The sequence below is a fragment of the Cryptomeria japonica genome, chromosome 9 (genome assembly GCF_030272615.1).
Source record: "Cryptomeria japonica chromosome 9, Sugi_1.0, whole genome shotgun sequence".
Lineage (NCBI taxonomy): Eukaryota > Viridiplantae > Streptophyta > Pinopsida > Cupressales > Cupressaceae > Cryptomeria > Cryptomeria japonica.
Window position 1 is genome coordinate 4,635,493 of NC_081413.1, and position 13,641 is coordinate 4,649,133.

The 13,641-nt window shown below is 36.1% G+C and overlaps 1 protein-coding gene across 2 annotated transcripts in view; it reads left to right on the top strand.

Annotated features, from left to right (window-relative positions):
* LOC131050105 (uncharacterized) overlaps window positions 1–13,375 on the top strand; it is a 66,306-nt gene extending 52,931 nt beyond the window's left edge. The window contains exon 9 of one of the 2 annotated variants that reach the window (XM_057984256.2): window positions 12,791–12,878. In XM_057984256.2, the coding sequence (XP_057840239.2) occupies window positions 12,791–12,801 (11 nt within the window). In that variant the 3' untranslated portion in view covers window positions 12,802–12,878. Of the gene's footprint in view, window positions 1–12,790 lie in introns of both variants that reach the window. The other variant, XM_057984255.2, reaches the window with a different exon arrangement.
* Window positions 13,376–13,641: the final 266 nt, after the last annotated feature.

The following is a 13,641-nucleotide window of genomic DNA, read 5'->3' on the forward strand; positions in this document are numbered from 1 at the left end:
GCAAGGCACTGGTTGGGTGAAGAGGTGTAACCCCCTCCACAAGAAGATATAGAAGGAAGAGCAAATCGATTGAACAAGCATCCAAGAAAGGATCAAATGGAATGGAATGAACATTTGACTGGAAATCAGAAAAAAATAGAAAATAAAAAGCAGAAATCTGATTTAATATAAGCAGCCTGAAATTAGTAAGTTTATGGGTGGATATCGAATGATCAAGTGAAATTAGAGAATAAGAAATCTGAATATCCAGGAAATGAATAGAAGTAGAAATAAGAATAAGTTCTAATCTGAAATATAGGACAGTTCTGATCTGCAAAAAGAAAATAAGGAATTCAGATCAGAATTCATTTATGTAATTTGCATTCAGGGAAAGCAGCCATTTGATTTAAGCAAAGTATTTGGTATGCAGATATGGTTAAGTCTATTGTTTGTTTTGAAATCTCTTATGAATCTTTTATTTATTTATTATTTGAATTACCAATCTATCTAGATTCTTATAATTAGTAAATTAATCAATTTATCATCCTACAAGCAAATCATACATGAGATTAGTAAGGAAACATGATAGGGAGATGCAGTAGACCGGTTCCCTCAATGTAAGTAGACTATCCATTGAGTTGGATTGCTTGTGGGCCAAGGGGTTGAATTGTCTTGGTTGGATGTTCTGTGCCCTTGGGCATAGTTGTGGCAAACAGACTCCCGACATCCTATAATGCTCTCCCCATAAATCTCTAATATGGTTGGTTGTTGGAAAAGAAACTATAATATGGATTCAAGTGCATTTAGGTGATGTTTCTCAATAGGACTCATCATGATCATTTCGTTGATGTTAATTGATTGTTTCCTTTCAAGCTAGGTAGTTATCATCTGATTTAGTTATAGAATACAATTTGTAAGTAAGTTGTATTATTTAAATTTTTATTTTTGGGCAAAAATCAGGTGTATCCCAAATGGGGATATTACACAAACCGCAAAAGCCCACTTTTTCTTGTTTTCTTTTTTTGCATGTGTTCAAACGTCATATTTGTTGGAGAGAGTGGGTCATCAGTGCCTCTTTCATTTGACTTTAGCTAGTTCAAAAATGAAATTCTACATGAAGTTATACATGCTTGGGAAGAACTCTCTATGTTTTTTTATCCTTTTCTTTTTCCCCATGTTTTCCTGATCTTTCTTTGTTTGAACATATATCATTTAAGTTCATATATATTCGAAGAAGAGTACTACATTAATATAGTATTGAGGTTCAGTTATATTAAAGTAATTATAAGGTCTCTAGGTATAATTATATAATAATTTGCTTATAGATTAAGATACTCCTATGATAGATTTGATTATATAAAGCATAACATACTATATAGTAATATACAACTATATATTTATGATATGTAAACTATTATCATTGTATATATTAAACTGCCCACATGTTATTTTCTTAATCAAATAAATGTAATTAACATATTTTTGAGATAATGCATATTTGTATGGAGGACTGTTGGCAGGCGTGTTTTCCAGAATGAGAAATCATCTGATCGGGTAGATTGGTTTGATTGATTGCAATCCCATTGAAAAGCACAGTCAATTGTAAAATGATGTTCAGGAATTACATCCTCTTTAACATTTTTTGTTGCAAATCCAAGGATCCTTATACCCCAAAGAAGTGAGGGTGCAGTGGTGTGGGGGATTATTTGACAGGATGATTATTGACTTATATACAAAATTAAATGCATAGTTTGATTTGGACTAACTTTGAATGTTAATACTTGAAAATATTTTGCATCTAATACACTAAAAAATTTAAATCCAACTGAGGATAACATTCGTACTTGTGAATAGAGTACAATTTCAATTACCTATGGATTCAGCTATGCATGGTTGTTCATATACATTCATATTTACAAATTCTGTACTTTAAAGATGTATTCATGTTGTACAGCACAAGTCTTGATTGATTATGTATGCTTGAGAGAGTCATGATGATCAGTTGGGTAATGAGAAAATACAGTTAGCAATCGAGATAGAGCCTGTCTTCTTTCTGAATAAAAATTGGAAAATGTTATATTGAACTGTCTAAAAAATAGAAAGATCACAGAGGATTAGTGCACAGTTGTGGATACATCACAGATCACACAGAGGATTACTCCATAGTTGTGGAAACAAACACTTTAAAGTTGAACATAAGACTGTTAAAAGATTTCATTAATTACATTGAACTGTTATAAAAATAGAGAGATTACAGAGGTTTCGGCTCACAGCTGTGGATACATTACAGGGCATACAGAGGATTGCTCAATAGTTGTGGAAACAAACACTTAAAAGTTGAACATAAGACTGCAGAAAAATTTCATTTATTACATTGACTGACTTTTGTCATCGAGGTTTTAATGAAGCTCTTTGATTCCAATAGGAGCTAATCTTGGAGTCATTGATTGATGTCTCTATGCAGACCTGACTGCATGTGGTTCTGGACCTTCTCTATCAAGTCTGTCAAGACTCAAGAGTGATAATCATACCAATAGAATTATCCAATTTCTGAAATTTTTTTGGATGCCAGAAATGACGATGGAGGTTTGGAGGACTTACCAAGGGGATACTGAAGTGATGATTTCCAGTGATTTGTATATTGTCTTGTGTGTTTAAGACTGACAGGGTCTTTGTGTCACTAGCTCACCGGGGTGTAATTGAGATGCTTAACATGTGATTTTGTCATCGAACTATTATGTGGGGTATGTGGAAAGGATTGGTGCAAGTTAGGATGGTATGGGACTCCTTCGGGAGGCATCTGTTTAAAGTTGCAAACCCAAAACTTAAAAGGTACCTGAGAGACAAGAGTGATAAGTTTGCCAGTTGTGCAGGCTGCAGGCTTGTCTTAACCACATTTCCTGTTGGTGTTGGAAATAAGCCACACCCAGACCGACGATAGACTGGTCCAAGAGGGGCCAGTAGCTCAGTGGTAGAGCACTCCAGCAGCATATGGAAGGTCCTAGGTTCGAGTCCTAGCTGGTCCATGTCTCAACATGTTATCAAAGCCAGGTCCAGGCTAGGAGCCCCAAGCACACGAGAGGTGTGGGTTAAGGGGGGGTATTGGTGTTGGAAATAAGCCACACCCGGATTGACGATGGATTGGTCCAAGAGGGGCCAGTAGCTCAGTGGTATAGCACTCCAGTAGCATATGGAAGGTCCTAGGTTCGAGTCCTAGCTGGTCCATGTCTCAACATTTCCCATTGGGGAACTTGCCAATAATCCCAGCAAACTTGTCACAAAGTGGCAAATGATATACTGGTAAAACAATGAATATATGTCTGTGCAGGCAGTGAGTTAGTTATTGGAATGCCAAATGTATTCTCTTCTAGTTTGGTTATTGATCTACCATCTTTCTGATCTGTGGGATGCCGAAGGGAATGAAAAATAAATTGAATGAATGATTCAATAATCGGATAATCTATTCAACAATATACAAGCATATATAAAGAGATTACAAGGACGACATTCTAAATTAAGAACAAGTCGTTTAAAGTGAACTACTAAAAAGTTAAACGCTAAATAAAGCTTAAAAGCTAATTAACTAAAAAGAAAAAGCTAAATGCTAAATAAAGCTTAAAAGCTAATTAACTAAAAAGCTAAATGACCATTAAACAAGGAACTAAATATAGGTGACTAAAATATAATCAAATATTCTAATACCCTCCCTTAATGGTCATTCTATCTACTAACTACCCTACAGAAGACACTGCAGGTCTTTTGATCACAAATGAAAAGAAGACACTGTAGGTCTTTTGATCACAAATGAAAAGAACACTCTGTTGTGGTGGAGACCCTCCCTGGAGCTGAAAAGTGTTAATGACCAAGAATACCAAAAGCCATCCAAGCTAATGTAGCCTTCACACACGAATTAGAGATCTGGCACACACGAATTATTGAAACCTGAAACAATGATTTTGAGGAAAAAATCAGCAAACCCTTTTGCAGAAGAGTACCAACTCCAAAACTGACTACAGGATACCACGGTTGCAGATGTTCGCCCTGGCAGGTGCGACCCAAACTGACTGCAACAAAGCACGATTTTTGAGGAAAAAACCGTCAAACCTTGAAATGGGAACCCTTGAAAAGAGAATTTATGATTTTGAGGAGAAAATCGAAAAACCAAGAAATCTGAGGTTACAAATCATAGTTTTTGTGGAAAAAAACAGTAAAATCCAAATAACTAAAATCTTACGTGAATATCGCGGATTACAGATGAGATAATTTTTAAGGGAAAATTATAAACCCTGCGAACAATTTTTGAGGAAAAAATCGTGAAAACCCTCCCATGATTTTTTGTGGAAAAAATCAGAAAACTGACAGACAAATTTTAGGAAAAAATCGTGAAAACCTTGGGACTTGTAAGACGAGGTCTGGCCTAAATCAATCTGATCAAGGCAACGATATTCAAATATTGTGAACATGCACTGTTTCCAGGTGTTGTGGCAACTGTTGAACTTCTGTCTGTGTTCCAACATGATGTTGGTCAAAGATGCCATCACAAAAACTGAGGTTGAACGTTGTCAACCTAGTGAAAGCACACAAAATGAGACGGAAGATTCTGATTAAAAACCAGAATAGAAGCAGCTACACAAAAAATCTGAACCTTGAAGGAGAATTCTGGCATGAATTCCAAGGCGCGAATTTCAAGGTTTGGGAGAAACCCAAAAATTAAAAATTTTCTGCAAACTTAAAACAGCATAAATAGTGCTTAGAAAACACCAAAATTCCCAACATCCACAAAATTAGCAGAAATTGTGGACTGTTTTTAAATTCCAAGGCAAATTCGCTTGCACAAAATTTGAGGCACAGAAAACGAGGCACCCAGAAAAATTTGAGACCAACCCAAAAAAGCTTTCGAAAAACCCACCAAGAATCTGAAATCAAAATGCAGATCCGACGGCTCAAAATCGAGGCACGAAAAACGATGTACCCAGAAAAAACTGGCGGCGACCCAAGTGAGGTCTCAAAAAACCCATCAAGAATCTGCAACCAAAATAAAATTTCAAATTGAACTAAAGGGTCAAAACCCTAGTCGAAAATTGCAGAAACCCTAGGAAAATTTTCAATCTGCAAAAAAAGCGTCCAGATTGCAGGCCCGAAAAATCTCCAGAACCCTAAAAAAAACATGAACTGCTGCCCAGCATAAAGAAATTCGCCCACAAACCAGAAACCCTCGAAACCCTCAAAAAGCCTTCAAAAAAGCAAAATCGTTTTTTCATTAAAAAACAATAAAAAAAATCTGGAAAATATTCCAGAAAGAAGGCCATGAACTTTTATTAAAGAATTCGCCAAACTTTAAAGAATCCCATCGACCCGCTTTGATACCATGAAAAATAAATTGAATGAATGATTCAATAATCGGATATAATCTATTCAACAATATACAAGCGTATATAAAAAGATTACAAGGACGACGTTCTAAATTAAGAACAAGTCGTTTAAAGTGAACTACTAAAAAGTTAAACGCTAAATAAAGCTTAAAAGCTAATTAACTAAAAAGAAAAAGCTAAATGCTAAATAAAGCTTAAAAGCTAATTAACTAAAAAGCTAAATGACCATTAAACAAGGAACTAAATATAGGTGACTAAAATATAATTAAATATTCAAATAGGGAAGGCCCTAGCCACCTTCTGCACATCTTGGAAGGGTTAGACACTTTTGGTGTTGGTGTGTAGAGCCATTTTTGAGTGTGTAATTGAATTCTACAAGTGTGTTTTGCAACGGTGGAGTGTGAGAGTGAGTGTGGCAGAGCTCTTAAGTGGTACTGGAGTTTGTTTAGGTTAAGTTAGCCTTTGTAAACGCTCAGTACCTCCACATAGTGCAATTGGGATTAGTTGCTCCATTGACTGGAGTTTTTGACCTGAAGTGGTTATCTCGACGGTAAAATGTGTTGTTTCAGATTTTGTGCATGTTTTGTATTTAATTTCCACATTTGCCAGTGTTTAGATCTCTATTGAGCCAAGCCATTTAAAAAAAAAAATATAATTATATAAGATCAAACCATTTCCTACATAATTCCATGAGAGAAAAGCATGCATACAAGCTTACAATATAACCATATGAAAAGATCGAACATACCACAAGATAACACATGATATACCCTAGGAAAATCCTCAAGAGGGAAAAACCCGGCCTCCAAAAGCATCCACACTCAATCTATTATTTAGCAATGAGAAGTAAAACATTACAATAGTTACAGAGTTTCCAGAGTTTCCATTAATACTTCTAAAACTTAAGCTCCTCCAATGCATCCTCATGGGCCCAAGCATGTACCTACATATCCCATGTCATGTTTCATATATGCACTCTTCAAAAGAGAGCTCAATATAGTGACAACCAAACCAAACAAGTCAATTAGCCAACCATCCAACCTTAACCACTAAACATGTGCTCCCTTTATAGAATCAACCTCACACAAAACAATTAAGCATGTGCCTTAAAACCATGAGAACACAAAACAATTGACCCCACATTTGTTTTTTGACACTAAGTTTCCCAAATATTAAACATTTTTCCATATGAAATCCACACATAAAATATCTAACTTCTGTTATCTACAACTTTACAAGTGGACCCAAATAAATATTTAATGTAGTTAAACACATTACCTAAGATGCATCATGAATAAATATTTTTTTACATATAATCAAAATAACTTTTTCTCGTGCAAGCTATACAACACTCTATTCCTAACATTCCCCCACTTGTATGCATTACATAAAGGGTCAACTCAATGAAATGCATCATCATAGCCATCCATGAAACCACATGAATATCTAGCACGTTCTTGAGCATCATCAAGATACTTGCAATAATACCCAAGATGTCAACCATCTCAAGTAGAATATCCTCTCATCTTCCAACATGGCACCGATGGAAGAAAATGAACAAGCCAAGGTGAAGATGCACCAATCCAAAGAACACAAGTATGGATAATGTCAATTATGAAAATAGATCATGGTATGACAAAGGCTCCAAGCTGTTTTCAAATGTAGAAAAACCCACATGACTGGAAATAGCAGCCACAACAAATGCTAATCTATCCAATTATCCATATCACCAAAGGTATCTAAATATTAGTAGAACTCATGCCAACAACATATTGAACCCATAAATTGCAATCACAAGCTCCTTGTATAAAACCTATATGTGAAGAACATACACACCCAAGAACTCTTACTGCATGGATAATGTCAATTATGAAAATAGATCATGGTATACCAAATCTACAAATCAACACTCAAACCAAGGTGTGGCTAGTAATCAATCCATGTAGTAACAAAAAACAATCACAATGATCTGCACATGAAACCAAAATAGCTACATTTCTCACAACATGTAACCATAATTCTTTTAAGTCCACCACAACAAATCATTTGAACATGAACCTCCAAGAAGTAGCCATAGAACAAAGAGAGAAAACCTGGAAATCATATCACATTACATGTCCTACTAACACCTCAAAGTGCTAAGCTATGTCAAGTAAGATCTCCTTCACAACCTCGAATGAAGATCATTATTTAATCTCGTAGATCAAACAAACATATGCATCTCATATAACCAATGTGGATGTAGGCCCCTCTAAGTAAGAAAAGATCAAACTCACCATTCCCTAATCAGGGATGAGCCTGATAACATCTCTTAAACTCGCAGCATTGGATGTCATCATAAATAAGCTCATATGCACAAGAAGATAAACATGCCAAACACTCCTCAAATGAACCCTCTAGACCTAGCAAGCATAGCTCAAAATCCAAGACAAAACATAAAATATAATGCATCTAAAAATATAATGGGCAATACCTCTTAGGTGATTATCTGTTGAGTAGAACAAGGGCGGGGAATGAGATTGCTCCTCCAAGATACACCAAGCCACAAAGAACAATCTCTTCTATAGGTCCATCATGAACTCACGTCGACCCTCTAACTAAAGAAGAACAAACAACCATTCCCTAACCAGAGATAAGCCCAATAACATCTCTTAAACTCATCACTGGATGACATCATTAATCAACTCATATGCACAAGAAGATAAACATGCCAAACACTTCTCAAATGTGTTGGCATATGCACACTCTAATGAGACATTGTAGGTGATTGAAGCTTTTGTCATTGATGGCAACCTTACAATCCTATGACACCGGCAAGGCATTCCATCGGCACTAGCAAGATCAGACTCTACACCGGCACTCAGATCACCGACACCGGCAGTGAAAGGAAGCATACTGGCACAGAGGCCGACAAGATTTTTGTTGTAATATATTTTGTTTATTATTTGTAAAATCATTGTAAGCCGACTTGGCAAGTTGTAAAATGACTCTTATATAAAAGAGATCATTGTAGAACATTTTGTGTAAGGAAGAGGAATGTATTTAGGCGAAATAAGGCAGACCTATTATGCGAATTATAGGTTAAGGGTTTATGTAAGAAGCAGAGTAGAAACCGGTACTGGATTTGGCATTATAGATGCTACCTTGAAGCAGTACAAGACACTGGATTTATATAATCCATTTTGTAAGTTAGTGAGACTTCCTATTTTGTATTTGAGCAGTGAGCTCTAGGCAATTAGCCTTCCTGCATGTGCAGGCCCCTCTTGTAGCAGTAATATTCTCTTATTGGCCAGTAAGTGAATATTGTGGGTCACAAATCCCACCGAGGTTTTTCCCACACTGGGTTTCCTCATTAAATCCTTGTGTTATGGTGTGTTTTTCATGTGGTTGTTTTTATCTCTGTTTATTGCATTACTTTCTGTTTACCGGTACACTGTATTAATATGCTCTACATGTTTTAAGTTAAGAAAATTTATTAACCGGTTAGATACTGATTCACCCCTCCCCCCTCTCAGTATCTGTGGGAATCCTAACAAAATGAACCCTCTAGACATAGCAAGCATAGCTCAAAATCCAAGACAAAACATATTATCTGCTGAGTAGACCAAGAGTGGGGAATGAGATTGCTCCTACACCAAGCCACAATGACTTTTTCTGAGAACAATCTATTTAGATGCAAATTGGGTACAAAATGACATCCTCATGTGGAATGTTGATGGCTGATAGTTTGAAACAAAATGAAAATAGCAAATTGTTTTTGTAAAACTAAAAGTAAATGCTGTAATTTTAAACCCTAGGTATGTTAATCAGATTTATATAATTGATTATGCCCCAAGTTGTAATCAGATTTGCAGTATTTTAATAAGCCAACATAAATTAATTATGCCTTAGATTGTAATCAGATTTGCAGTATTTAATAAGCCAACATAAATCAGAAATAAAATAGTAGACAAACAAGCATACCCTGGGAAAACCTCCAAGGAGGAAAAACCCAGCATGAAAGACCCACAGGTCAGATTATATATTCTCCTCTAAATCACAAGTACAATACTTAGCTTGAATCTGATCTTCACATATCAGATCTGTCCCTTTGCATGCTTCAAAACTTGCATCAAAATCCACTATGTCCTCTTGGACAATTTCGCACCAATTTGGATAGGTTCGCACTCTTCCTTGAAGTTAAGTTTGCACCCTTCTTGAAGAATTCGCACAGCAGAGCTAATTCGCATTTGTATGAGATTCGAACTTGATGATTATAGACTTGCAAATGTCTCTTATTTATACACATTGAAATCCTTGATTGCAAGTCGGCCTCCTTTGGTTTTTGGCACTAATTTAATTAGGTGGTGTGTGTTTAGGATTGGGCTGGGCATATATTAGAGTCACGTTACCCTAGGGGCCCGGACCTAAAGGGGGTTCGGATGTTGCCTTAAGGCAATCCGAACCCATACATAACCCTAGTTACAAACAACAAATGCTACATCAAAACATTTTACGTCTTCCTCTTCCCAGCTCTAGTGAAAACTTGGGGAGAGGTAGAACTAGAGGGTTTAGCCTAGGAGTTCGCCATGGCTCCTTGCCAAAACAAGGTTGGCGGTAGCACCCTTCGTGTGGGTTTGAGGGTGTGAGAGAGAGACGTAGAGAGATAGGTCTAGATCTTGGGGATAGAGGAGAGAGTGAGATATAGATCGGTAGAGAGAGGGGATAGAGGAAGAGTGGTAGGGAGAGAGATAAGTCTAGAATTCAAGGTGGATAAAGTGAGTGAGATAGAGAGAGCGAGAGAATGTTGATAGGAGCATGTTGATACTGAAATTTGACTGTCTGAAAATTTATAAGATCTTTTAAAACTTAGAATTTGCATTATAACTCCCAAAGATCTGAAACCACTCTCAAACATCATGCCTATATATACATAAAATATAACTTAAAGTATAAGAAAGGAAAAAAACATATTGAAATGTAATTTAAACTCAGAGCAAAAAAACTCGCCATGTACTCTGCAAATATTTTGACTACAATCTCTATAGGTCCATCGTGAGTAGACCAAGAGTGCGGAATGAGATTGCTCCTCCAAAATACAGCAAGCCACAATGACTCTTTCCAAGAACAATCTCCTCTATAGGTCCATCATGAACTCATGTTTATATTTAGGTGAAGGCTCTTCACATTTTTTGTTGAAACCTCTAAAGAGTAATTGTCTCAACAAATGCCTCACTCAAGTCTCTAAGCATCCATGAGTATCTAAAACTTATCAATCCTTACTAAGCTCTAAATGCAACACCACACTCTCATGAAGCTTCCAAGCAAATGACCGATGTACTCAATACCAAGAGAACTATCCATATTTTTGTCAAAGATCAAACTACACATTTCTAGAATCATGAACAGTTTATGCCAATACTCTAATGCACAAATCAAGAGTCCATCATGGCACAACACAAAAACACCCTCTCAAACAAGGGTCACTAGTAAAAAATGGACAAGCCATAAACCCGACACTTCAACCAAAGACTGCAAGAGTCTTCCATGGCTAACCAAGATGTCAACATCTCCAATCACCTGAAGATAACCATCTCCTATGAATGATACTAAAAATATCAAAGAACTCTCATTGCAACAAATAAGATTCAAGAGCTCCTCCATGACATCAACAACTATTGTAGAAGATAATCTATCACCATGCGATAAATACACATCATTGCTAAAGCTCCCACCAAATCGTGAGATAGAGCCTCTCCATGGCATCGTGATAACCATTTCCTAAATGAAGATCACTCATGGTCTACACACACTCAATTGCAATTCCAATAGCTCTAAAGAATAAAGTGAAACCAAGACCTCCAAGCCAAGAAGATACAAACACCATAAAAAACATCACAATGAAAAAGCTTTCACTAATAAGTGTAACCAAGCTATATCCATGGCATCATGATAAATAACATGATAAAGTCCTAATAACCAACTATCTTTGGACTGTAACCATCCATCCTCTCATCTTAATCCAACATACCAATGCACAAATGACAATAGACAAGCTCAACTAACTAAATTTGCAACAACATTAAAAAGACCCGTGGATATAGACAGTCCATATTTGAGTTATTCCATTGTAACCAAATGGGTGCCAACCTACAAAATTGTATAACTCATAGATCCTTGATCAATGCCACATGCAAACTCTCCATCACATCAGTAACTTGCAAACTGAAATAACCAAAAAGATAACCTATAGATCTCAAGACTCAAATGGTAGATCACTTGTAGATATGATTTACCACACAAATTCACAATTGAGTACCATATTCAAGGAACCAAAAAAGCATCCAAGAGATAAGAACAACCTCCTAAAATTGCACCACACCATCACTTGTCAACTGCACACATGATCATGTCGTGCCAATGCTCAAGTGTACATGGACATCCATAACACCATAATCTTCACTATTGTTGTATCTGTAATCAACTCTCACTGAAACAAAACTCCAAGTCTCCACACATATTAACCATTTCCTTAAACTAGAAGACAACCTATGTACTTGTCTGTATCAATGTCCTAACTTTAAAAACACTCGTAAACTTATCAGTGAGCACAAAATTTGATAATCTATTGTGCTATCATATAGATATCATAAAAACATGCACTCCCTCAAGCTTTTGCCTTCTAATCTGTTCAGATGCTCACGTAATCACATCTCAAATCTCAAGTTCCTACAATTGATCAAACAAATACCAAACTCTCTACTCATTCAAGTGAAAAACCATCTGATCCATCGTGTAGTAGTCTGCAGAAGTTCTCCATCGCCTATTCAAAATCAAAAATTCGATTTCATTTGTGAAAGTTATGATCTATTGAGTGTTCTAGAGCAATGTTTGGCTTCATGGCACCACAATCTGACAAAAACAACAAAATTTGGCAACCAAAGCTATACCTTTGCATAGTGCTCAGAGATAACTTTTCGACAATTATCAGAAATAAAAAATCCAACATTTTTGGGTGAAAGTTATGCCCCTAGGAAGAAAACTGTTCAATTAGGCCAAAAGGGGGTCAAAGAAAATGTTTGTACAGTTTCCTATGGATGACATTGTTGCTTATGTCATCCTTGCAAGGGTGGGTGGCGGCAGGATGTGGGCAGAGGTGGAAGACAAATTGCTAAGCAATGTTGGAATCCAATAAATAATATAAGTTTGTTTGTTTTCATCAAAAAAATTGGGCATCGCATGTAACTGATTGAGTTATAAAATTCTGTTTAGTTGTTTTTTAAGGTTTGAATTTTTTTTGCTATCCACGGGGGTGAAGCTTCAGTTGGCCTAAGCAAGGGCTGGCACCATAACTTGTTCAATTTATGATTCCCTTAGCTATTCTATTGTTGTCTGATGTTGTATACGTCATCTGCCTGATTGTTGTACTTTGGCAACTGATATTTTATATCCATGGCTAGTGGTTGTTTGACTTTGTTATTTACAGGTATATCAGATATTATTGCAGCTTTTCAGGAAGCTATTAAACATGCATCAAAAGCTGGACAAGAGGCAAGGCAGGAAATTTTGCAAGAGAGCTCCATTAAAGATAAGGCACAAACTCTTACCAGTGACATTGAGAGTGATGGAAGCATAGCCATTGAAAAGATTCAGGATGGCCTTCAGCATTTAGTTTATGTGGTTTTCTCAACCACATTGAAGAATTGAAGTTTCAATTAGTATATTGTTGCATTCAGCTGACCTGAATGTCTGAACTGATAGTGATGTGTAATATTTCTATGAAACATCATGATTTATCTTGCCCACAGTTGATTATTTCTTTCAATTTAGAAGTTTGAATTATTTGTATAAATTTCATTTCATCTTATCGAACAGATTCTTTTGTAAATATTCAATTGTCTGATATTGAAGTTGTTCTGTAAAGGGTTCCCTTATTAAACTCGAGAACATTTCCAATTGATGCCAGTATCTGGTGTCAGTTCAATCATCTTTGACATATATCTTTTCATTTTACCCAATACATTATTATATCATGTCATTTAATATGGGTGCTTACAATCATCTTTCGGAGCCATGTTATAGAATTATTCATTATTAAATGACTCACCAAGCAAAATAATCTAAATATTCATATTGGCAGATTTTGTTCTCCTGACAATTTTATGCATGCACACAATTCAGGCCTAATGATAATTTCTGACTCTTTATGTGCTTTATGGGGAGCTTGCGCCTTTCGCATGCCATTGTAAATTGAAACTTGGAATACATAATCTGTCAGGTTATCTAAGCTGTTTTTGTATGTTCCAATATT